A 23,595-nucleotide genomic window follows, 5' to 3' on the forward strand; every position below is an offset into this window, starting at 1 on the left:
GGATAGCTGACAGGAAACCTGTCGTCATTCGTCATGCGAGAGGACTTCGGGGTATGGGAGGGCTGCATTGTTCCCCGACAGCAACTGCGCATTTCCCGACCGCGCGCATGGGGAACCACCGATCGCGGCTCAATCTCGCGCGCGCAGGGAGGGAGGCAGCGCGGGAGGGAGGTTGGGCAGTGTTTGACTCCAGCACCAACTGCATACTTTGAACAGCCGAGCGCGCCTTATCTTGAAGGCAATCTGCCGGCGGCTCATACGTTTATGCGTGCGGTGTTCTGATCTCAGTTTGCGTTGAAGATACACAGCACTAAGGTATCTTCGCTCGCTGCTGCGCTTCCCGACGCCAGCGTTTTGACAGCCAGTGTCCGCGGTCATCGAGTGTGATGTGTTCATGTTTGCCTGTGTGCGCTGACACCATGCTTGTTAATTTAGTTAGCAAGTGAATACTTCTAAGTTTATACAGCTGATAAAACTACTGTCCTTACTTCCTATAGCTGTCTACTAATTTGCTATCGCAATCGATGCTTTGCCTTCCGGACAAAACTGCGTTGTTTTTTTTCAGAGCTCGTTACTTTATCAAAAAAAAATTAAGCAGGCAGGCCACAGTAACGTGTCTGACGACCCACGTTGTGATTGGTTCCCCATCCTTTCCGCACGCGGGTTTTCGCAAGGTTCAGCATGCCGAACATTAAAAATATGTCTATATATATATATTAGATTTAAAATACCCACGACCCATTTGCCACACCTGCGCATCCGCAAGCAAATTCGCACCATGTGAAACAGGCCATAGCCGAGGCCACTGGGTGATCGAGTATGCCGACTACCTAATAATTGATCAATTACGGAAAATGTAGCACGCACTAAGAACAATGTATTGCAGAGGAGCACACTATATCATTCCGAATTATTTGTGCATGTATTAGATATGCACGAGGTACCATGGCTAGTGGTTCAATTCGGCATGCATGCACCTTCCTCTCTCCCATTTTTCTTAATTCCAGGCGTCAGTATGCCTAGAAATAGCTTCACCACAGTAACGCTGTGCTTGCCCAGTGCACGCTCGACAAGCAGCTAGAAAGGGGAAGTGGGAATGCGTTACTGAACGGAAATATACTCGACACGGTAACAGCGGAGCCTTTAGCTCGGGGTCACCTCCAATTCACCATTTGAATGCATGTGAAACACAGAAATGCTCTCGTCATGGAACCGCTACTTTGCCTTGAATGAAACTTGTTGCATTTAAGCAAGCTGAAACGAACTGACTGTGGGAAGCACAATTTTGATTTAGAACTTCATATATGGTTTTCTTTTTCTTTTTTTCCTTCGAAATTAAATTAGGCAGACCCAACACTCATGCTGGAACATAAGTGAAGTGAAGGTTACATAAGGCAGTTAATAGCTGTTCATCTTCTGCACTGCGTTTTACAACATAGCGATTAGGTGCATGCCTGGCAAGACGCAGTGACCCCCTCCACGCAGACCACGTGACCCATGTGACCATGGATTACTATCTCTGGGATCAGCCCACTTTTTCTTCAACCACCTCCGGGATTGGCTCTCTTTGCTCGACGAAGTGCCGACCAAGCGTATGCGCCACACCACAGGAAGGAACACATAGGAAGTTTATTAATTGAATTATGCGGTTAAAGGTATATATTTGTTGCAGCGACGATGCTTGGGCACTGTTGTTTCACTGCATAATTTCGAACAGAAGAGAGCCAGCCACTGGCACATCCGTAGGGGTAGTACAGGTATGTAAGCAGATTCGTTGTGTCTGCTTTATTATGTGAGCTATTCAGCAAGACAGCAGCAGCACCACCAGCAGCAGCCATAGTTAGGGCTCCGATTCACATTGTATGTACCTTATTTATGAGGCTGCCTATAGTCAACAGGGGGCTATTGCTACCGCAGGCTGCAGGTCAATATGGCAAAAATGATTACTGTGCCATGTTAGCCTGTAGTATGCCTTGATTGGTCTTCCTTGGGTGTTAGGGCCTAGTGGCATGCAAATCATGCACGTGCAGAGAAGTGTGCAAACTTTGGTTTATTCAAATGGCAGTCTACCTTACATGATCGCAGATGTAGCAGCAGATCTAGAAAGTAATAGTATGTGCCTCGTTGGTGACCATGAAAAAATTCAACACCATGAAACATTGTGGTCAATGCTTGAAGGTAAACAAACAATGAGAATATGAAACCAACAATGAAAGTGACCGCACACTAGTGTATGTACAAGTGTAGAAAAGTGTGAGCTCATCCTTTGATGTCATACTTAAGTGTTGTTCGAGTACAACAATTTCTTTTACTTAATTTACACCTGCTTGTTTCTCCATCAGAACTACATTTTTAAAAGGCACAAGCAGCTCCGTAGCCACATACTGCAAACAATACCAAAGCTTTTCGATGTCTAAACACTGCTACATTCGCTCTGTAAGTGTCTCAGCACAAAGTTGCTGAAAAGTAGCCTTCATAACCGAACGTTCATCACATAGTTAGAAAGAAAAAAAAAAACTCTGCACATGTCACTGCAACAAAACCAAAGTTTCTTCAACACCACTGTTACAAAACAAAATCATCCCTGATGGAACACAAAGCATCACGCAACAACCATTATTTCACTTGGATGGATGTCCTCAGACAACTCTGACAATTTGAGAAAGCTGTTTCTTTATATTATGGCGCAACTCTACAACATTAAACCATGTAGAAAACATGGTCTCAAAACAACACGAAAAGAAAAAAATGCACAAAAGTAAAGCAGCGCAAAATCAAACTGTAATAAACACACATTTTCAATTCACTGGTCAAGTCCACTGCTTCCAATGACAGGCAGTGCAGCGGGCCTGCAACTCAAATAACATTGCTCGATGCTGCCACAGATGCTGCAGTGGTGTCCTCGACTCTGGCTCGCTTCGGTGAGGGTCCATCTAGTCATGAGTCAGGCACCCGCCGGTACAGGTACAAGTAGCCAAATTCCTTGGGCGGGTTCTCGGACAGGGCCACTTTGTTGTCATTGAAGATGACCCAACGGCCATCCTTGAAGATGTGGCAGACATAGTGGCCCACCATGGTAGACTCACCCATGTGGCTAATGAATGCCACCAGCTCGTAATCTGCAAAGTGTTAACAAGATCCTTCAAATGGCCTGCAAAGGAAGTTACCAAGCAACACCCTTTGCTCCTGGGCATATCTATCCAAACACAATGCTAACTCTACAGTGACATCTGCAATGACTCCTCAGCGGCCATTTCGAATGGTGCAGGAACCTCGCGTTGCCGTTCCTGATAGCTCCATGCAAACACTATATACTCATCTAATAAACGTTATTAGCATAGCGAGAAAGTAACTAAATTTAGCTATGTTTTTGTTCTCCTAATGACAACTTTACCTTTTTTGAAACCATGGCAATCTTTCTAGCAATGTAAATAGCCAGTAAGTTGCCCTGGTAAAATTACTGAAAGGACTTTGGCTAAGTCCAATGCCTCACACTTACTGTACCCAAGGAGGATAATATATGCAGCTCTACTTGTCACTAATTCCAAGGATGTACCAAGGAACTTATTAGTGAGCCATCCGAGAGCATCAAAGGTACTTTTAGAAGCAAAGCATAATCTTGAGATATGATATACCATTCTAGAAAATTCCGGCTACCTTTTCACCTTCCGACTACTGCATCCCGACTACAGGAAGTTATTTGCAGTTACAGTTTAAAAAAGAATAAGAAAGACACCTACGAACAATCAAAACCCAAGGCAAAATTTCAGGCAAGCCATATTCATCACGTAGCGCCCTTTTGCTTAAAATGAGGTGTTTTAGGCTGTGGCCTGGTGACATCGTTTAAAAATATAATAATGCCACCAACGCTGTGTCTAACACTTTGGGAGATGTCAGATGTCACCACTCCACCTCGGCCACACTCCTGGCATGTCACAGTGTGCATTCCTGCTCTGTCTGCCCGGCACAACATTTGTGCCCACTCCCAGCAGGCTCGCACTGCCTTTCCAGTTCCTCCACCAGTGATGGTAGAATTACAACACTCCCATGGGAGTGCGCTCAAATGTTACAAGGGTTGAAGGCAACAGAACCTCTTCCGAATTTGCAAGTGAATTTCTCAGCACTCCACTTTTCCCCAACTTACGGTGGCACAGTCGTCGTTAAGAAGGCGACTGAAGTGCTAGCTGCACACCCTGGGGCTTGTCTTGGTAAAGCCGTCATAGCGCAAATAATTAAATTCTGGGCTTTACGTGCCAAAGACAAGATGCGGCAACTATTGTGGTCATGTCCGCTCGGACACACGACTGGCCGCCGCATATTTGCGCAGCCCCGCACATTATTGCCAGCCTCCATTACTGACAGTCTCGTCGCACGCTGTCGGAAGTCAACCTCGGCAGCTGCGCCTCATGAATAGCACGCTTTTCATAGCACGCTTTTCATTAATTCTCAGGATTACACCAGTTTCGAGATACTAATTCCCGAACTTTGCAGAGAAATGCATTGGCATTTCTTTGAGTTAATTTTGTGCTTCAATGCATAAAGTGACATTTTGTTAAGAAACTAACTGGAACGCCAATGCATTTCTCCGCAACGTTCGGGAATTAATATCTCAAAACTGGTGTCATCCCGAGAATTCGCTCCAAGTGGATGGATCGCCTTGCGAACTCCACGGCGACAAGTTGTAAATTGCAATATGGGCCATCAGGTAATTAGTTAAGAACAAACTTAATTAGTGAATGTTTGTTAATTATTCAATTACGCATTTCAATTTCTTGTGCAAGTAATGTCCGCCTCTTCGAGTAGACGAGCTCATGAACTAGAATTGTGCTATCTACCACAGGCAACCTTTAAGAATTTTTGAAAGTGTTCGCTGAAGCACCCTGTATATCACAACAAGAAAAAAATATCTTAACACCACCTGCCTGGATGAACAGCCTGGGCACAAGCGTCTGCCACTGCAATTGGTCGAAAGCTGTGCGAGCGCATTGCTGCAGTCTCCTCTCCCTGAACGTCGACAACAAAAACAGCTACGAGAATAATCTAAGCGCTATGACACCTCCTCTCTCTATACCTACATTGCTGATGACACTAAGCCTGCCATTAGTGCAGATTTGGCAAGCTCAAAGATTGTGCAGCTGTCACTTTTAGAGGGGACCATGCATATACAACAGCTGGACTGCAGCGGCGAAGTTCACAGCACAGATCACATTTTGTTCAGAATCCAAAAACTACATCAGAATTGTTAGTGTAGCACCAGAAGCACTTACTTCCAGGGCCATCTTTGATGTGAGGGCCAGCACTTTCTGTGTCCATAGCAACATCTTGGCTTTCTGCCTGAAGTTCATCGGCTCTGCTGAAGATCCAGTCAATGGCCCTCTCGAGATTGTTATCCTAAGGAACACAAAAGTTATGTGTGGTAAACAGAAAAATCTACACTGTGAATCTTAAGCATAACTTATTTCCAGATGCTCAGTGCACTTTAAAAGCTTCTCATGGAAGCTAAATTATAATACCATATATTTTCATGTAAGAGCCGCACCCTTAAAGACAACTGCAACGAAATTTCACTTTGGCTTAACTTGTTATAAATGAATACCGTATTTTCCGGTGTATAAGTTGCGGCTTTTTTCTGAATTTTTCATTGGTGCGTCTTATAGAGCGGTGCGACTTACATAAGTTTTTCCTTTTTCTGAAAAACTGCCGTCAAAATCGGATTGAAGGCTATGGCCCCGCGAAGCGCTGGGTTGGCCTTCTCTGCCACTTAATTGCTATGGGTTCTGTGCATGCTATCGAGGTACTGGATTCTTCTCGTGATCATCACCACACGAGGACCGAGCAGCAACGCAAGAGGCGGCAGGCCGACTGCGAGTTTTTATATTATTATTTTTTTATTATTATGGGATTTTACATGCCAAAACCACAATCTGATTATGAGGCACGCCGTAGTGGGGGACTCCGGAAAATTTAGACCACCTGGGGTTCTTTAACGTGCACCTACATCTAAGTACACGGGTGTTTTCGCACTTCGCCCTCATCAAAATGAGGCCGCCGTGGCCGGGATTAGATCCCGCAACCTCCTGCTAAGCAGCCCACCGACCACAAGTCGATCAACCATGAAGTCGTCGCATCTGCAGATCACGTTGAAGATACGGCGCGCGCCGCTGCGCAAACTACACAGTTGCTACAAGCCACCCTCACCTCTCTCCCACGCTGCCTTCCCACTTTCCTCCCTTGTGCCCAATTCAGCTCACCGTCGCACACTTTCACTCGCACATACAGCATACGGCGTGCGGGGACTATGTTATCGCCCTTGGACTTTATACGAAACATCGCGGTAACCACTACTGCAGAAATGCGCCTGGAGTAGCCATATCATTGCTATCGCAATTATATAGGAATGGCCCCCATATGCTTGCGCGAGGGGACCCATGTTCCCAGAGTGAAACGTCATTACCTTTTTTATCGTCACCATTTGTATCTAAACGTTACCATTTTGTATCCCACATCATATTTAGACTGGTTTATTGTAATGTTTCATCCTCCAAATTAGCACGCAGCTGCAGGTAAGCTTCGCTAAGGCTGACACTACCCTAAAACAAAACTTGCACGTAGGCTCCCTATTGTATAGTGCCTGGCCCATTTGGTCATTGTTGCATACTGTATCGCTACTTTCGCAACAGCGAAATCTTGGTATCACCAAAATATTTTGCAAGTTCCATTAATATTGTTATACTGGGGTTTGACTGTACAGCCGTACGACATATTTTGTGTTTCAGAGGCCTGCAAACACATTGTCAATACACCGAAAAGAAAGAAAATGCTCACAATAAGATAACTAATTTTCAATGCGGCAGCAGCCCACCAAAACCACTGATCCACTATCCGTACCAAACAAACTATTATTCCCACACAGACTACATTTCTAGCACACTAAATGCACACGTCATGAATATGATAGCACGTGAGCAGCACTCTTGACGCCTTTCACAAGAAGGCAAGGAGGAAGAATTGCAGCAATAGTCAATTCAAATCACATCTGTTACACAAGCAATGACCATTCTCACCGTAGCCTTGAGAGCCTTCAGTGCCTGATCTTTGGAGAATCCCATCGACACAATTGTGGCCAGCGCTTCTGCATTTGCCTGAAAGGCACCAGGTTGCACAAAAGGATCACCGAAGTCTTCAGGTGGCACATAAACGAAAAAAAAAAGATAAAGAAACATCAGATCACTAAACATAGACAGGGCAAATAATGGTTCATGTGAAACGTGACAAAGATAAAGACTTACAGTTACGAGAACAGTTGGAGATAAAATATTGCAAGAAAGAACCGCTATAGACAGTCCATTAATATTGTTACAACACTCTAAACAATTAACAGAATGGTTTATCTAGGCTTAACAGTAAGGTTTATCTCAGGATGTTTGTAATCGTAGTGCAAGTACAGGCAGGGACAAAATTTTGCACAATCTGCAAGCATGTGCCTAATTGCACTCTTGCGCCCTCTGACAAAGCAAGTGATTGGTGTTGTATATATTAGCAGCTACACAAGGACGAGAAGATGGGCATGCCTAAGTGTCAACGTTAGGCGCTTGCTTTGTCATAGGGCGCAAGCGCACATGCCTGCTTATGCCACAAAATTTTGTCACTACTTATAAATGAGAAAGGAATACCAGCAGAGGCATAGCATTATAACATCTCAATTTTAGCATGCGCATTCTTATTGCTCTGTTTCAACTGTTCTTTCTTCTTTCCCTACGTAAATGTGCTAAGAACATCTTAGTAATATCACCATACCAAATGACCAAATTGTCATGACTGAACTTCTTGTCTCGGGGCTTTTAATTAAAGGGCCACTAAAGAGAAACTTCAGTCATATTATGCAAAGGGGAGTGCAAAAACAGTAAAGAAGAAGAGAACATGAACAGTAAAGGCACTCACATGCACCTAAAGTTTACTGAAAAAAAAAAAAAAAAGCATTCCACCAGCTCCCCTCTGAGTAAGAGCGGCTTTTTCAATATTTTAGCGACATTAACTTCCTAATGCAGTTAAATTTTCACTTTAGTGGCCTTCTCGTAGTCCAATAAATCTAACTGGCAAGATGAGGTAAATTTATCAAACAATTAAAGCAAGTTAACGGGAAAGCGAGAGCCAGCGCGGCTTACCAGCATCATCCAAGTGTTCCATGGCCCAATTTGTGGCAGCTTCAATGCCAGAGTTCTGTGTGAAGAACACAGCCTTCTTGCATGCCTCCAATGGGAAGCCCATGTCAGCAAGCGCAGCCACCAAGGCTTCATCCAGTTCCACAGCTGCAGATATGAACATAGTACAGTTGACTGGCATTAGTTCAATATTGAGAGGATCAACAAAAACGGTTGAAGTATCCGACAGGCTGAATTAGAATGCAGAAGAAAAAAGTCCAAACACACTGCCCACGTTACAACGGTACAATGTGCATCCAATCTTAAAGCACACAAAATGTACCATGCCTCCCAATACTGACAATCGCAAATGATAAGAAACGTGGTGTTCACCTTCACAGAATGAAAATTTTTGCTTACTGTCCATTGTTATCAATCTCAAAACAGCTTTTTGTTGCTCTACACGGACCAAGACACTGCATTTTCCGTGCAGTCTACTGCGTTTGATATGCTGCATTTCTTGAATTACTATGCAACCACCACGACGGCATGGTAGCCTTCGCTTAGAATAAATACTTCAATTCATCCTGTAATGCACGTAAGTCTCCAGAGCAACAAAAAACAACTCGTAGCCCAACTCAGTTGCCGCTAGCTTAGCAGGTATACAGTCGAATCTACCAACAAAACGCCGCCACAACGAAAGTTCCACCACAGCGAAGATTTTCCGATTCCCCATCAGCTGCCCAGAGAAAGTAACCCAAGAAAGTATCTTCATAATGAAAGTGTTTGATTCGGTATTTCCGCTTCAACAAACTTTTTCAGAATGAAACTGGGACGGAATTGAAATTGGAACTGGCAAATAGTCTAATTAGAAGGCCCTTCCAAAGCTGTGACTATCGTATGTCAGCTTGAATGAGGCTTTCGCAAACGAAATCAAATTCAAAGTAGCGATTTAAGCCAATGCAATCGATGGCCATACGTGGTCATCACGCGCCTACATGAGACTGCACGGGATCACCACAATCGCTGTCGCTTTTTGCTATGTGTGTCCGGTCGAAATGGCTGCACCAATGAAGACGCGTAAATTTCTCTCTCTCAAGGAGAAGGCACATATGATTGCTGAAGCAGTAAGCAGAAGGAAAAAATTTAGCAGTTTCGCCCGAAAGGTGAAGCATCGATTGCGATAGCAGATTAGTAGACAGCTATACGAACTACGGATAGTAGTTTTATTGGCCGTATAAACTTGCAAGCATTCGCTTACAAACTAAATAGACAAGCACAGTGTCAGGCGCGCACAGGTAAACATGAACACATCTAGCTCGATGACCGTGGAAACTCGGTGTCAAAACGCTGGAGTGAGAAGACACCGCAAAAGCAGCGAGCAAATTCACCTCCGTGCAGTCTCTCACTTCAACGCGAACAAACGTCGAAAGCACAGAGCACACGACTCTACCGGCACTAATTACACTTTGCCCACATCGCAGATCGCTTTGAAGATGAGGCCCATTCGGGCACGCACTTCGTGCACGTCGCAGATTGCTTTCAAGATATGGCAGCCGCGCAGCCGCGCTGCCGCCGCTGTTAACACGACGCCAACGTCTCGTCATCCGGGGAAAATGACAATCCGCTAGACACACCGACTCCGGCGACTGCTTTGAAAGTGATGGATCCTTTTGACCTCATCAGAAAAGTTACCAGAGCCCACGCACGACAATGACTGTGAGACTCGCGTAACGCCTTTGCTTGCCGTGAAGCGTAAGAAATCGAGGCTGACCTACTTCTGGAAATAAAACTTCCAGTAAGCGCAAGCTTACCAAGCTTCCCGACTCTGTCATAAATATGCAGGGAGAATTTGATAATTCAAACCGCTTCATCACGACGGTGCATGTGCCGCAAAATAAGTGTTTTACGATCCGCCAGGCAGGTGAATTGGGTTAGGCGTCGGCCGCAATGCACGAAAAATGCTGTAACAGCGGCGCGAAGTGCATTCTCTCATGAAGTTGACCCTTTATTGACCACCTTCGGAACATCGCAACCTTTGTGGATGTATGGCACGATGACCACAAAATGGCGTTTTAAGTGGGTTGCATGCAGACAGTTTTCCTTTTCATGCCTACCAATATCAAATCATTTTTTCAGAAATGCCACACTGGTGCTGGGCAGCCATGTTGCTGTTTGCTTCATCAGAGTGGACAACGTTTATCTTGAACGCTTCTGAAAACTGTCACCGCATGCAGCTACTGATCGTTGACTAGATTAAAAAAAAAAAAGAAAAATCACACACGAGGTCGAGTGGGAGAGCGCACACAAGAAGACACAGCAACAAGAAAAAAAATAGCAGCAATCGCATTTAGATATGGATATGGCTTTGGCTATGCACTCACCAATACGTACGCCATAGGTTGCCAGACTCATGTTCTGCTAAAGACGTCTATGAAGGGTGACTTTACCCTACTCTTTTCAGAAAATATGTCAACTTATATTCCGGTTTATACAGTAACTTAGCTTTTAAATCCGATTTCCAGTTTCAGACGTTGCTAAGAAACTTTCAGACCTATGTTTGAAAGATACAAAAGAAGCACACTCACTCTGCGTGGAGCCTTCATTTGTCTGCTTAGGCTCAGGCAACAACTCTTCTCCAGGCTGAACACCACTTCCCCGCAAGAAAGACAGGTCTAGCCGATGAGGCATTAGCATCTCAACATCTGAAGTGAACGAAAGAGGCAAAAGGAAATTTCTCCTTTCTAATCTTGAAAAAAAAAAATGTAATACACAAACTGGTTTTCATTTGTCATAGACATTGAAGGCAATTTTGTAATCTCGTACCTAACTTCTTTGGAATCCAGTTTTGACCAAGGGCAAACTTCTTCAGCTGTATCATAAGGTAATCGGGGAACGTGCGAAGTCTGGTGGTCCTGTCAAGAAGACAATAAAATGACATTTTACCTCAAACGAAAAGCCTTGTAGATATGCACGTCCCATGCACTGTGTGAATCAATGTAAGCGAAGATTTCTGTGCTGCTTGCGCTTACTGACAATATTTGGTGCTGACGTAGATGGCATATGACAGTCGTGAAGGGATGTAAAATGTTATTTTACGTGCACCACTTGTGTTTGCCTACGTAGTACACAACACACAGGGAGACATACTTTCTAGAAACATTGTTTTGCACCATTGTTCGTACTCCATGCAGAGGTTAGCATTGTCATTGCGTCACATGGCAGATAGCAACGTAGCATAAGTGTTCTTAAGTATAAAATTTCAATTCCTACCAGAACTACGCCAACAAGTGCAACTCTAACAGATTTTCTCCTAACAAACGCTCCGAATGAAGAGATACATTCTGGTGTTCTTGACACGTCAGTAAGCGATCACCAACCCATATACCTTATTTTGAATAGACACCTGAAACAAAAAATCAATGCTTTTCCTGCAAATAAAATTTCAACAAATAAATTCTTATTCACTCGTGTCTTTCCGAGATGAAATTAACTCATTAATTTGGGAGGGTGTATTGTCTTTTTCACCTATTAGCGTACAACTGTTTTATAGAGATCTTATGCTCGGTATATAAAAAGCACCTTTCCATATAAAACTCTGAAAAAACCCAAACATGCGCATAAACCATGGATAAGCGCTTCCATCCTTAAAATGATAAAAGAAAAAAATAGGCTTTATAATGTGTTCCTTATAGGACGCGACCCAGCTGCTTTCGAGGCTTTCAAAGTATACCGAAATAATTTGACTAAACTTCAGAGACAATGCAAACGCAATTGTTATTTAACTTTTTTTTTATGGCATGGTAAACGGGAAACAGATGCCAAACAAATTAAATGCTGTAATACCTGCCAGGCAACCGGAAAACAGCATTGATGACCTTACAATATGTAATAAAGTATACAAAGGAAATAAATTGCCAAACAAGTTCAATAAGCATTTTACTACTCTAGTAAATAGTACCTATGACGCTGAAGCTCTAAACTACCTGTCCCCTTCCTCACAGAATTCGCTATTTGCCCCGCCAACAGATGAACATGAGGTAATTAATATATTAAGACGTTTTAAAATATGTAACAGTGAGGACATCAATGGTTTAAAAGTACTACAACCTATTATTTTTGTTATTGACCTCCTCGGTCTGTATTTAACACAAATATGCAATCTTGTTTTAGGTACCGGTACTTTTCCTCAACGTATGAAAACCGTCAAAGTAACTGCAATATATAAGGGGGGAGAGAAAAATAATCTGGGTAATTACAGGCCAATTTCAATATTGCGAGTGTTCTCAAAGGGACTAAAGAAGATTACCTTTATTAGACTGTGAAGATTTTTTGACAAACACCTGATTATAATATCATCACAGTTCGGTTTCACACCTGGCCTTTCAACCCAATGTGCGCTGCTTCATCAAAAGGAAATTATATTAAAAAATATAGAAGCAAAAAGATTAACGTTAGGCGCTTTCCTAGATTTCTCCAAGGCCTTCGATATCAAAGCATGTAACATCACTGCAAAAATTAAAATTCTATGGCATTCGCGATGTTGTGTTAAATTTAATTGAGAGCTACTTGACCGATCAGCACCAGTGTGTAAAAAAGAACTGTCCGCACTAGCAAAAATTAGATATGGCACACTGCAAGGTAGTATACTTGGCCCACTTTTGTTTATCATTTTTATAAATGACATCATAAGAGTAGACAGTTCAATAGAATATGTTATTTATGCAGATGACACCAGCTTGTTCTTTTCTGGAACGAATGTTGATAATATCATAGCACTGGCAAACGACACACTTAGTAGACTGTATACTTGGACGGTAAAAAACTTTACGTAAAAACTGTTCTAAGACAAAAGCTGTTCTTTTCCGAGCCAAATCTACAACATGCCCTATGCTCAATTCTTTATACCTAAATAATGTTAAAATAGAAGTATCTCCCTTTGCAAAGACATTGGGAGTTGTATTTCACGAATACATGTCCTGGGTGCACAACACAAATTACAGAAGAAATAAACTTTGTAAGGTAGTAGGAATTCTAAGAAAATGTCATCGCATATTGCCAGAACTCAAAAACTTATGATATATAGTACCCTATTCACTCCACATCTGCGCTACTTTCATTTAATTTGGGGTCTAGAGAAATCATCACACAACTTAATAATATCGCAAAAAAACACCATACCATACGTTGCATTGCAGGTATACCATACAATGCACATACATCCAAATCATTTGCAAGATTTAAGATTTTAAAAATTGAAACTTTCTACGAATACTATCTCTTAACAACATTCAGATCAGAACTTATTCATAACAGCCAGTCACACACGTACATTAACAAACTTAACTTTAAATCCCTCTGCACGTTCAACAAGACACACTGTTCAGTGGCACACTCCACGGCCGTGTACAAACTATGGATCCCAGCTACTACAATACATATTGCCTACCCAATGTACTAAACAAATTCAAACTAACAGATGACAGTTTACGTGTAATGTCTAAAAATTCAGTTTTAAATATGGTGTCATGTTTTTTTTTTCTTTTTGATGTAAATATGACAGTGTCTTTATGCTATGGTTTTTGAATTGTGACTTCAAATTTTGCATATGACTCAAACGTTTTATGTGCCGCATGTTCCAAGGTGCAGCGGGGCTAGTCAAGCTGCAGATATCCTCACCATAAATGGTACATTCTGTTGTGTTACAAATGTACTGATGTGAAATAAGCCAAATCTTAAGTTTGCCATACGGCAGCTTGCATATTATCATCTTGATGCTGTGCTACTTTAATGCGATTCTGAGCCAGCATGCCCAGCGTCAATTGTTCACATAGACATACTTGCTCTGTTTATTTTTCAGAAATAGCAGAAAGTGCCCCCATAGCATGAAATAAAATTTTTCCAGTTTGTTCAAAAATGTTGCGATGTCGAGCAGTAACGTTTCCTTTATTGAAATAGAGACTCCAAACGAAGCATGCTTTTCGACAGCACCTTTCCCTTCTATCGCGAGCTTCCCACGTATGCGAACTACCACGAGCAAAGAGTGGCAAAGCTGTTATTCACCCATTTAGTCACGGCGCTGGCTTTACTCATTCTGTCTCCTCTTTCTACCTCCTCTCTACCATTTTCTCTCCTCTCTGGGCCGCTGTTGCATATGAGTACCGAGGTAAGCACTGCATATTCTGCAATGCTTTTGCAGGGGTCTCACACTTAATTATATTCCTTCAGAGAGCATTGTGTCGACGGCCAGAGAGTTCCTGAGGGCGTAGTGGCAACAGCCAAGGAGCTCCAGAGGGCATTGAGGCAATGCCTTGAGCGTTCTCGTTGGAAAGGTGCCATAGAATAGGGTGCCTCGATGTCCTCCTTACCCTCCGTACGGAGCAGCGGACGAGGAAGGCATCGAGGCACCCTGCTATAGACACCTCTCCCGTGCCCCTGCCATGTTCAGGTCTGTCCACTGTTAGAGGAAACACGCAAGCGTGAGGCTCATGCTCCGCGCAGCACCATGTACAGGAAGCGGCGAAAACCAGGCGCATACACGAAACAGCGCATGTCGTCTGCTGCCCCCCCATCACTTTGCCTGCATGCAGCTGGGCGACCACACGTCTTGAGCCACGGTTGTGATGAACGCAATTTAAAGGAGCAAAGTTGCGCTTGACTTGCTAGGCCATCTGGATGCTAAGAATATAGAAATGACCGAGCTTTCAGAACAAAGGCAACATGAAGCGCTGTTTTTCTGGAGGAAGCTTCGCGTTCAGGCGTTATCGCGCAACAGATCGAAGCACATTCACTTCGTTAATGGAGCGTGGCGATTGACAACACAGCACAGCGACGTTATTTGGCGTGTCCAAAAATTTCGTTCTCCAAACCATAGCTCTGCCGCTGCTTATTTGTATTCTATGCCACTGCAGTAGAAGTGAGTCTCACGGGTGGCAGTGCCTGAAATTAAATGTATCGGGAGGCTCTTGCCAGGCAATTGCACGGCAGGGCGGCCACGCGCAAGCACAGCAAAGGGCTGGTTTGGTAGCAGACGACACGCAGCGTGCGCCGCCCCTGTACAGTTTCACGCATGCGCTTCATTTTCGCAGCTTCCCGTACATGGCACTGCGCGGAACATGAGCCATGCACTCGCGTGTTCCCTCTAACAGGTGACCCACCTGTACATTACACACATTCTCAACCCACCCCCAACACGATGGGCAAGACAGCAACAGCAGCCACAGTGGAAATGCCGAAGGAAGAGCCAAATAAAGCTTCGCTTTAAAGTATTTAGGCCAGCAGAGGCAATCACTTGATGGAGAAAAAGCAGGGTAGTACTCCAGTAGTGCCAAAGGCAAGGGAATAGCAGTGCATAGTAAACATTTATAATCATGGGACACACAACAGTAACAGGTCTTTAAACAGATGTATTGAATAGAAAAAAATATTGTTTCACTTTCTTTAACCTGCATCTACTGCCACCTTTATCACAGAGGGTTCAGAGAGCTACCGGGAAGTTAAAAAAGGCACTCACTTTTCTGCAGTCACTTTCTTGTTGACAGCTGTGCTGAAGAAATCACTGATCAAGTCAGTGCTGGCAAAGGCATCCAGGCAAGCAGAGAGTGGAATCTTTGACCTAACAGGTTCAGTATCTCTGCATGGAGAAAAGGCAACCAAAAATAATGTGAAAAATATTCGCATGTTAAACTGCAATGTTCATAAACTACAAGAGAAATCACACAAAAATTACTCACTTTTTCCCATCATTTTTTAGGCGCTCTTCCTTCTCACTTTCGTAAGCATCCACTTCCTCTGCATGTTGAATCACACAAGCAAAAAATAGAACAATCAATGCTGCGAAAAACTAATATCAAAGGGGCCATGGAACACATCTTGAAGCCAACCAAACGCAAACCCAAGTTATCGGTTGCAGAAACTTCAATATACAAGCAAAATGAGAGTGACCCTTAACTCGGTTTTTCATGGCTCTGGATTCTACATTTCACTTTCCCATGACAAAGAACTGCGGCACCTAATAGCAGTAGGGCGTTGGTATTACACAGCAGTTGCCAAGCCTGCTCAGCTTGCCGATGGCATCATCATGGCCTCCACGATTGAGTAGCACATGGCCTAATCTCAGAGATCATGGAGTAACTAGTTACAACAGCTTCCACAGCTGTGGTGTGTGTAACACAACACACACACAGAACCGCAGTCTCACAACTGTGATAATTACAAGCTTATTAGTGCACTTTATCGCAATAACAATGGCAATCTCTTTCAACTTATACTACTAACATTGGCAGCAGGCCAGTATCTGGGTATTACATTTTACTGCTCATACACTGAATGGCCTTATCTACACTGAACAGGGAGTACAATGAAAAAGCTGCAACTCACGCTTATTGGTGGCAGACTCAAGTGGCACCGGCAGTGGAAGCAGCCAGTCTGTACGCTTAGTGTAGCGTACCTTTCCCGATTCTGTGCACTGGATGCGTTCTTCCACCTCAAACTTGAGGCAGTCTGCAGGATTCATCTCGTTTCGGCAGTTCCTCTGCAAAATGTGCCCTAATTAAAAATGGCTGCCACCCACTAACTGCTGTTCAGAAACAGAATTACCACAAGGCAACTGAGTCACGCAGTGGCGACGGTGAAGAACATAAGCAACACTAGCCTGAGTCAACAATTTAGCTTTTTATTGGGCAACTTATGCCTGCAAGACAAGTAACACTTAAAGCACAATGAGAACGGCAGGAACAGTCGTCTGTTGTCGAATCTTGTCTGTGGGGGTCAAGTGCGCCGATCAAGGTGGCCAGCGAACTTCGCCATGCCAGCTTGGCTCGGCCGACTCGTGGCCTCCAAGATTGTGCTGGTCCAATGCAATTTCAGAAGCCATTTCTAGCTGCCAGCCTGCGCGGCGCATCACAGAGAGAGAGAGCGAAGTGGATGCACTAATCTTTCGCACTGTCTGTCCCACTTAGCCGTGCAGCATGGTGCGGCTTGCACAGGTTGGGCATACCTCCGAGATTGTGCAGGTGCGAATTCAGGAGGTCACACCCAGGCCATGTTTATCTGCGCCTGCCTGGGCAGCACACCGCACTGACAGCAAGGTTAATGGAGAAGTGCGACAGTGAGCTGCTGCCTGTGCACAGCTACAAGCTACGGTGAGAAAGAGCAGTGTTGTTCGATGGAGTATTCAACATGATGCCGCAGGAGTTATGAACTGCTGCACAAATTTTTAAGTGCCAAACTCCGTAGAAAGTGATATACCCGGCACACAACAGTCCGGTATTTTTTGGTTTTGGAGACAAATTTAGTTTTTACATCTATTTGCAGGTCAATTTTACTTCGTTAGAATGAGGTTTGAATACATGCGTCTCTATGAGACTTCAAGAGGAATTTCATTTACTTCATTATACCCATTATTTATTTCAATCTCGTTTCATTATAATGAGGTTCAAGTGTAGAAAAATAGGAGTTGACCTTGAGCTAAGGCTTCCTCTACAAAGGTCGAGTGCACTCTGATAGTCAAGTGATTACAAGTTCCCTTGCAGAGCCAATTTGGTCCAGTACTTCCCCCCCCCCCCCCCCTTATTCACTGCCCTCATCGGCACAAACACTGAGGGTGCAGCTAGTGCCACTTAAGCTGCTAGATGATTCTGAGCAACAAGAATTAACAATAGCAAGCAAAGAAGTCTCCCAGGACCGTGTCGCTGAATAACATGTAAAAAACAAAAAGCAATCACGTAGAATGTGCGTGCCCAATCACATATGCAAGTTAGCAGATTAGCGACTACTGGCTTGAGTAGACTTCATTAGTTTCAGTTTCGAGGAGGCACGGACGATGTGGCCAGCAATGTATCAAAGCAATAATATTGTTCTTTCTGCTCGACTCGATGGCCTGATTAACATGTGGTTTGTCAGGCGAAGTCCGAATTATCGAACGGTACACTCTAATGTGTCCAAAATTTACTGTCGTCCTTATACATTAGGTCGATTGTGGTGCCGCAAAGCTCTCCAAATAATTGGGAACCTCCAAATCATCAGTCGGCGACTGTATTACAAGCCCAACTTTTTTCATGAGCCAGCCATAGCAGCAAAGAGCTAGGTAATCTAAAAATGCGACAAAAACATGACTCACTTCAACAAGCTCAAGGAAGTACGAGAAGAATTCCTGTGCATCCTGCTGTCGCTTGGTTGAGAACTCTGGGTGGTTTCTGCCAACCAGGGTCTTGAACATGATTGGCTTGATACCTTCTTGTTCCTAAAGCAGGACAGATATATGGGGCAGGGGCCACATGCCACCGATGAATTCAGGTATCCTATCAGAGCTCTCAACTAAACATATGTTCCCAAGAAAACAGCCTTTCTGATAGTCAGTTTAGCCGGAACAGCAATGCAATGTACACCAAATTAGCTCAGAGTCTTCTTTCACAACCTGCTCGTTTCACAGTTCTTACATTCAGGCACTGCAGGAAGCTCAGTTTAAACCACTTGTTGGACACACAAGCACTGCCCGGTGAGTTTGACGGTAAAATGGGAAAGAAGCCCACACCTCACATTCACATTACACTTAGCTCAAAGCAAGGACTATGCCTCGCTTTCTGCAGCAGGTTCTAACTTTGTGCAAACACACGATAGCATTCTTGCTCAGCAGCTGTGCATTAACTGGCAAGGGAATGTGCCCCTGGGGAGAGCAGACTGAATGCCGTGTCAAAGATGTCTAATAATACAAAGTAAGGCAACAGTGTTACAGTCCAAAAGGGCAGCCTCCATGAACTGAAGATAAAACACTCCTCACACTAGCCAATCTGTGACACTAACAGCAGATGCCGACAGTTGAGTCAAGCAAATTCTGTAAAACTAACTGCAACTGGTGAACTAAGCCACAACTGGTAAAATAGGCAAACAGCTGAAATTTGTGCTAAATGCATGCTCTGGCAGAACTAACATGTTCTAAATGCCGGCTCTGGCAGGCATTTAGAGCTATATTCTTTAATAGCACTACGTAATATGAAAAAAACCATTGCTGGCGAACGAGTTTTTGCACCCGCAAGCATGCAATTGGCACTTGGGTGCTAGCTCCAAGACTCAAATGTGGGTCGTCAATGAGCCAACCACTAGGCTGTCAATGCAAAGCCTCACACGGCACTCAAAAGCGCCTGTCACTGTCGAGTTGACGCACAGCACAGTGCGGATCATCTCGCTCACCTTACTTTTTCGGCTGACAGCAGCAGCCAAGAAAGCAGCCAGACGAAAGCAATAGCGTGTCGTAGCTGTTAGGTGTAAGCTTCCCAAAATACCTTCAAACGTGTCAGCATCGTCATCCTCTGAGCCGATGCCACCAAAGCGGTTCCAAGGAAGAAGCTGCACCCAGGCGAAAGTGCGCCAAAGTGGCTAGGCTTAAACGTTCCCACCAGAAACTCAAGCACAGAGAATCTTCTGCAAGCTATGAAAGCTCCACAAGAGGTGTAGCTCACAGAGCAACAATACATGGTCGAAGGTCAACGCACAGTACAGCACAGGTCTTTGTCACGTTCCACCACATTTCCACGTGCTACCACTTGCCATTTCGTTCTCTAGCATGGCGAGACGGTCGATTTCCCTTCATTGCGATACAGAAGTCTAACATAGCCTATCGCAAATGCAAAGCTGTGAAGCCCTATTATACAGCATAGACTGCGTTTACCATAAGTTGCCAGAGCCGTGAATATCCGCCCACTGTACCACACTACAAACAAACCAACATTTTTCAAGGGCTGCACACGTGCAAAACATGTAGATAAAGCAGCTGCCTGTATTCGAGAATCGAAGCATACAACCAGGATGTTTGCATTCATTTAAATTTACATGCATTTCAAGGTTAATGTCCTCAGACGTTAACAAAAAAAAAAAAAAGAACAGTGGCATGTTGTCTACCAATTTCTCAGACCTGCTCGATTATTGGGACTTCCCCACCAAATCCACAGAGCCAATGTAAAATGCCGACAAAAATGTCGGATGCCATACACTGTCTCGTTCGATGTCTCGGACTGATCCATGTGCGTGCTGTGTCAAGAACATCGCGATTGTGAGCCAAGCTGCTGCCATTCAGGTGTTGCCTGTGCCACAAGTAACCTCGCTTTTGTTGTCGAGGCAGTTCCTTCCCTTTCCAAGTGCCGTACAGCCATAGCGACGGGTTTCATTAACTCAGCACCAAACCGCAACTTTGGCCACCGAATCCCAACAAGGCGTGCTGGTTAAGCCTAGCCAGCGGGGTGCAGCATGACATCGCGCGAAGCTCGTCCTTGATATGTTCGTACCCTTAAACGCTAACATTGAGGTTGGGCATGTGATCACGCTCAGGGACTGAACTGTCAGCAGCACGTGTGAAGCAAAGTTTGGTTTCGCTGGCTATCAGCCGGCAAGTACCACAAACATGTACAATAAGTTTGTATGTGCCAATAGTAACGGCAGAAGCTCACGTTGTGCACACAACGAATGCTCCGAACTGGAATTTGCGAAACATGGCTTAAACTGACAGTGTCGTAGAGTCAAGGTCACATGCGCATCTTCTGCACTTTGGGTTGGCGTGCATCGTGACGGGAGAATGCGAATCGAATCTACAGCCTTCGCAAAGTTTTCACTAACCTGCTCGCATCCAGAATAAATCAATCAGCGAGTGTGTTTACTTTCCACACAGAAACTGAACAGCTAAAAAGCGACAGTACGCACACGTTCGGTGAAAAGTGCACACTGCTGACAAGCGGCTGGAGCGAAGGTTTTTCTGTCACCTAGGCAACACCCCACACCCGAAGAACACTTACATCGGCGCTCTCTCCTTGGCCAGCGCACTTTGCGGAGAAGCGCGCTCGCTACTTTACTTGTCGGTGGGGCTACTTTGCTTGTCGGTGGGACTTTCCGGCAACCACATCAAACATCAGTATTTCATCTCGCACAGCTGCATTATAAGTGGTATGCGTAACATTTGAGTTCTGTGGGAGGGTACACAGGAGTCAGAAAAGACCGCATTATATCTGGTCCTGCAGTATACTCGGTTACGTTATAAGTGGCCAGTACTGTACTGTGGTACACTAGGCAGGCAGTGTTCTGGCACTTTTCTGTTTGCTTACCTTTGGCTCAGATTGGTCAGTGCCTTCACAAGGCGGCCTAGAGTAGTCCCCTGAGAGAATGCCAACTGCCAGCTTTGTCCTGAGGAGCAAAATCAAAGAAGGCATCATATTGTGCCATGAACAGCTACATTATACAGTAAAACCCCGGTGATACGATCCCGGCTGGTACGAATTTCGGTGTGATACGAATTCGTAACATTCCCCGGCCGAAATACATTGCTCACAATACAAAAAAAAATCGGCTGTTCCGAACGCGTTGTCGCGCCGCTGCGGATCATACGAATGCGTGAGCAACAGCGGCAGCGGCCGAGCCAGCAGAGTGACCGGCACGGACAAGCCGGCACGGACAAGCCGGCACAGCGGGATCCATAGAAGTCGCCAATCAATTGGCTATGTCACGCGGCTGTGCAATCTCTCATTGGTCCCCACGTCGAGCGGACCAGACTGCATCACAGCCTAGCAGATAATTAGCAAGAAAGTAGACAAGGACTGCTGCAGCAACTACGAACGCGGCGCAGCCCCAACGGCCAAAACACTCCCTGCACTCGACGTGCTGAGGCGTTCAGTGCGACAGCCAATGAAAACGACACGTAGACAGCTGTGCCACTAGAAGCGAGTAAACTAACGAGCCATATGTTAGGCCTATTTTTAAAGCGAACCTTTCTTTGCCCAAGCTACAAGGTGAACATGATAAAACTACTCACATTTGAACTGTAAAATTCTCAGCAGGGTCCGAAGAGGCAGTGTCAAATGTCCGATTTGCGTCATCATAGTACCTAAAATCATAGATAATAAAACATATTATGCAGCTATGCAGCCAAGAATATTTGATTAATTAAGTACAAGCATTACGATCTTATGCTTCAGCTCAGGAACATTGCATTTTATCAGGAACATACCACTGTTTCATTATCATTTAAAGCCTGTTGCTGGGCTATTCAATGCAAGATGTGTTGTCCCAATATGTGTGCATAACGATTCACAATTAAGATGCCTCTGTTAACATAATTTGTTTCCTTATTTATAATCGGATCGAATTCTTTTTGTCTTACCCCTTATGGTAACAAAGAGCGTAAGAACAAACTACCTTAAAAACCCGAATGTAACACGAGAGGTAACCTTAGACCCGGAGTTATTTGCATAAATTACGTATTACAAATACCTACCAAGCTTCAATAATAGTTTTTTAGGGGTGTGCGGATAGTGATTTTTGAGACAGAATCAAATACAAATCAAATAGTGCCAGATGTGAATCAAATAGTTTTCGAATAATGAACAGCCTTTATCACAATTAATATAAACCATGCTTACATCCTAGTATTGTTAAAGTTGGCAAGTCTCTGCCATTACGTAGTACGTTATGAAGCATTGTTTATGGAAAGCACAAAAATAGTTTCTTTGCATCCACAGGACTCTTCAGAGAGTGCGAATTGTTCCCAGTATAGCCTGTAAAGTATGACTACCTACACGACGTGGCCTGCTCCACTACGCAAGTTCTGTTGTTTTATGCCTAAACTATGCTCGCAAAGGTGGAAATTTACTGTACTTTCGCTCCAATTTCATGTTTAATTGGGCGCAGTTGAAGTTTTTAAATATTAGAAAAGTATTCAAAAAATATTCACATTTACGAACATAATGACTATTCGATTTGAAAATCGAATCGATTTCGTATTCAAAATTTTCTAATATTCGCGCACCCCTATAGTTTTTATTAACCCTTTATGGACAAGTGCTGCATACGAGCATTAAAAAATTTTGTTGTCCTTGCAGTGTTTGTTTTGAGAGCAGAATTTTCGGCTAAATGTCCTCAGATAAACAGTGAACGAAAGGCAGCAAGCATTAGCACTGGGGCTATGTTTGTAGCAAAACAGGTGTTTCGTGGTTTTTGTTTTCCACTTCCATTGCAGAGCCTGATTACAATGGTGATAGGTGCCCACTGCTTTACATCGCGCTTCAAAACTGAAATACGAGGTCTGTTAGAAAAGTATCCTACCTTTTTTTTTTTTTGCGAACACCTGATGGATATGAAACAAGCGCACTTGCATCAGCCGACCTTGAACCTTCGTGTGCATGTGTGAATTTGTTCCCGCCTGCCAACAGCGTCAGTTGCTGGGACGCAGCGTTTGAATGAGGTAGTGTGCAGTGCTCTCGTCGGTTTTTTTATTGCAAGGAAAATAAAAGCAACTGGAGCAGTGCTACTGCATCAAATTTTGCCAGAAACTGGGCGACAGCCAAGTGGAAACCATTCAGAATATTCAGACAGCTTTCGGTGACGATGCTATGAGCAGCACACTAATTAAGGAGTGGTACAACCGGTTTAACGACAGCCGCACATCAGTGGAGAGCAAGCCACGCTCCGGCGG

General features: G+C 44.1%; 1 protein-coding gene across 2 annotated transcripts in view; it reads right to left on the reverse strand.

Annotated features, from left to right (window-relative positions):
* Positions 1 to 2,031: 2,031 nt before the first annotated feature.
* Positions 2,032 to 23,595, reverse strand: part of LOC119446568 (ubiquitin carboxyl-terminal hydrolase 5-like) — a 36,035-nt gene continuing 14,471 nt past the window's right edge. The window contains exons 9-21 of one of the 2 annotated variants that reach the window (XM_037711029.2): positions 21,937 to 22,008; positions 21,233 to 21,311; positions 19,332 to 19,487; positions 18,262 to 18,384; positions 16,521 to 16,674; positions 15,875 to 15,932; positions 15,655 to 15,774; positions 10,968 to 11,056; positions 10,730 to 10,846; positions 8,166 to 8,309; positions 7,065 to 7,180; positions 5,268 to 5,391; positions 2,032 to 3,119 (exon numbers count right to left, since the gene is read on the reverse strand). In XM_037711029.2, the coding sequence (XP_037566957.1) occupies positions 2,938 to 3,119; positions 5,268 to 5,391; positions 7,065 to 7,180; positions 8,166 to 8,309; positions 10,730 to 10,846; positions 10,968 to 11,056; positions 15,655 to 15,774; positions 15,875 to 15,932; positions 16,521 to 16,674; positions 18,262 to 18,384; positions 19,332 to 19,487; positions 21,233 to 21,311; positions 21,937 to 22,008 (1,534 nt within the window). In that variant the 3' untranslated portion in view covers positions 2,032 to 2,937. The remainder of the gene's footprint in view (positions 3,120 to 5,267; positions 5,392 to 7,064; positions 7,181 to 8,165; positions 8,310 to 10,729; positions 10,847 to 10,967; positions 11,057 to 15,654; positions 15,775 to 15,874; positions 15,933 to 16,520; positions 16,675 to 18,261; positions 18,385 to 19,331; positions 19,488 to 21,232; positions 21,312 to 21,936; positions 22,009 to 23,595) is intronic. The other variant, XM_037711030.2, reaches the window with a different exon arrangement.

Source organism: Dermacentor silvarum, chromosome 3 (genome assembly GCF_013339745.2).
Source record: "Dermacentor silvarum isolate Dsil-2018 chromosome 3, BIME_Dsil_1.4, whole genome shotgun sequence".
Taxonomy (NCBI): Eukaryota; Metazoa; Arthropoda; class Arachnida; order Ixodida; family Ixodidae; genus Dermacentor; species Dermacentor silvarum.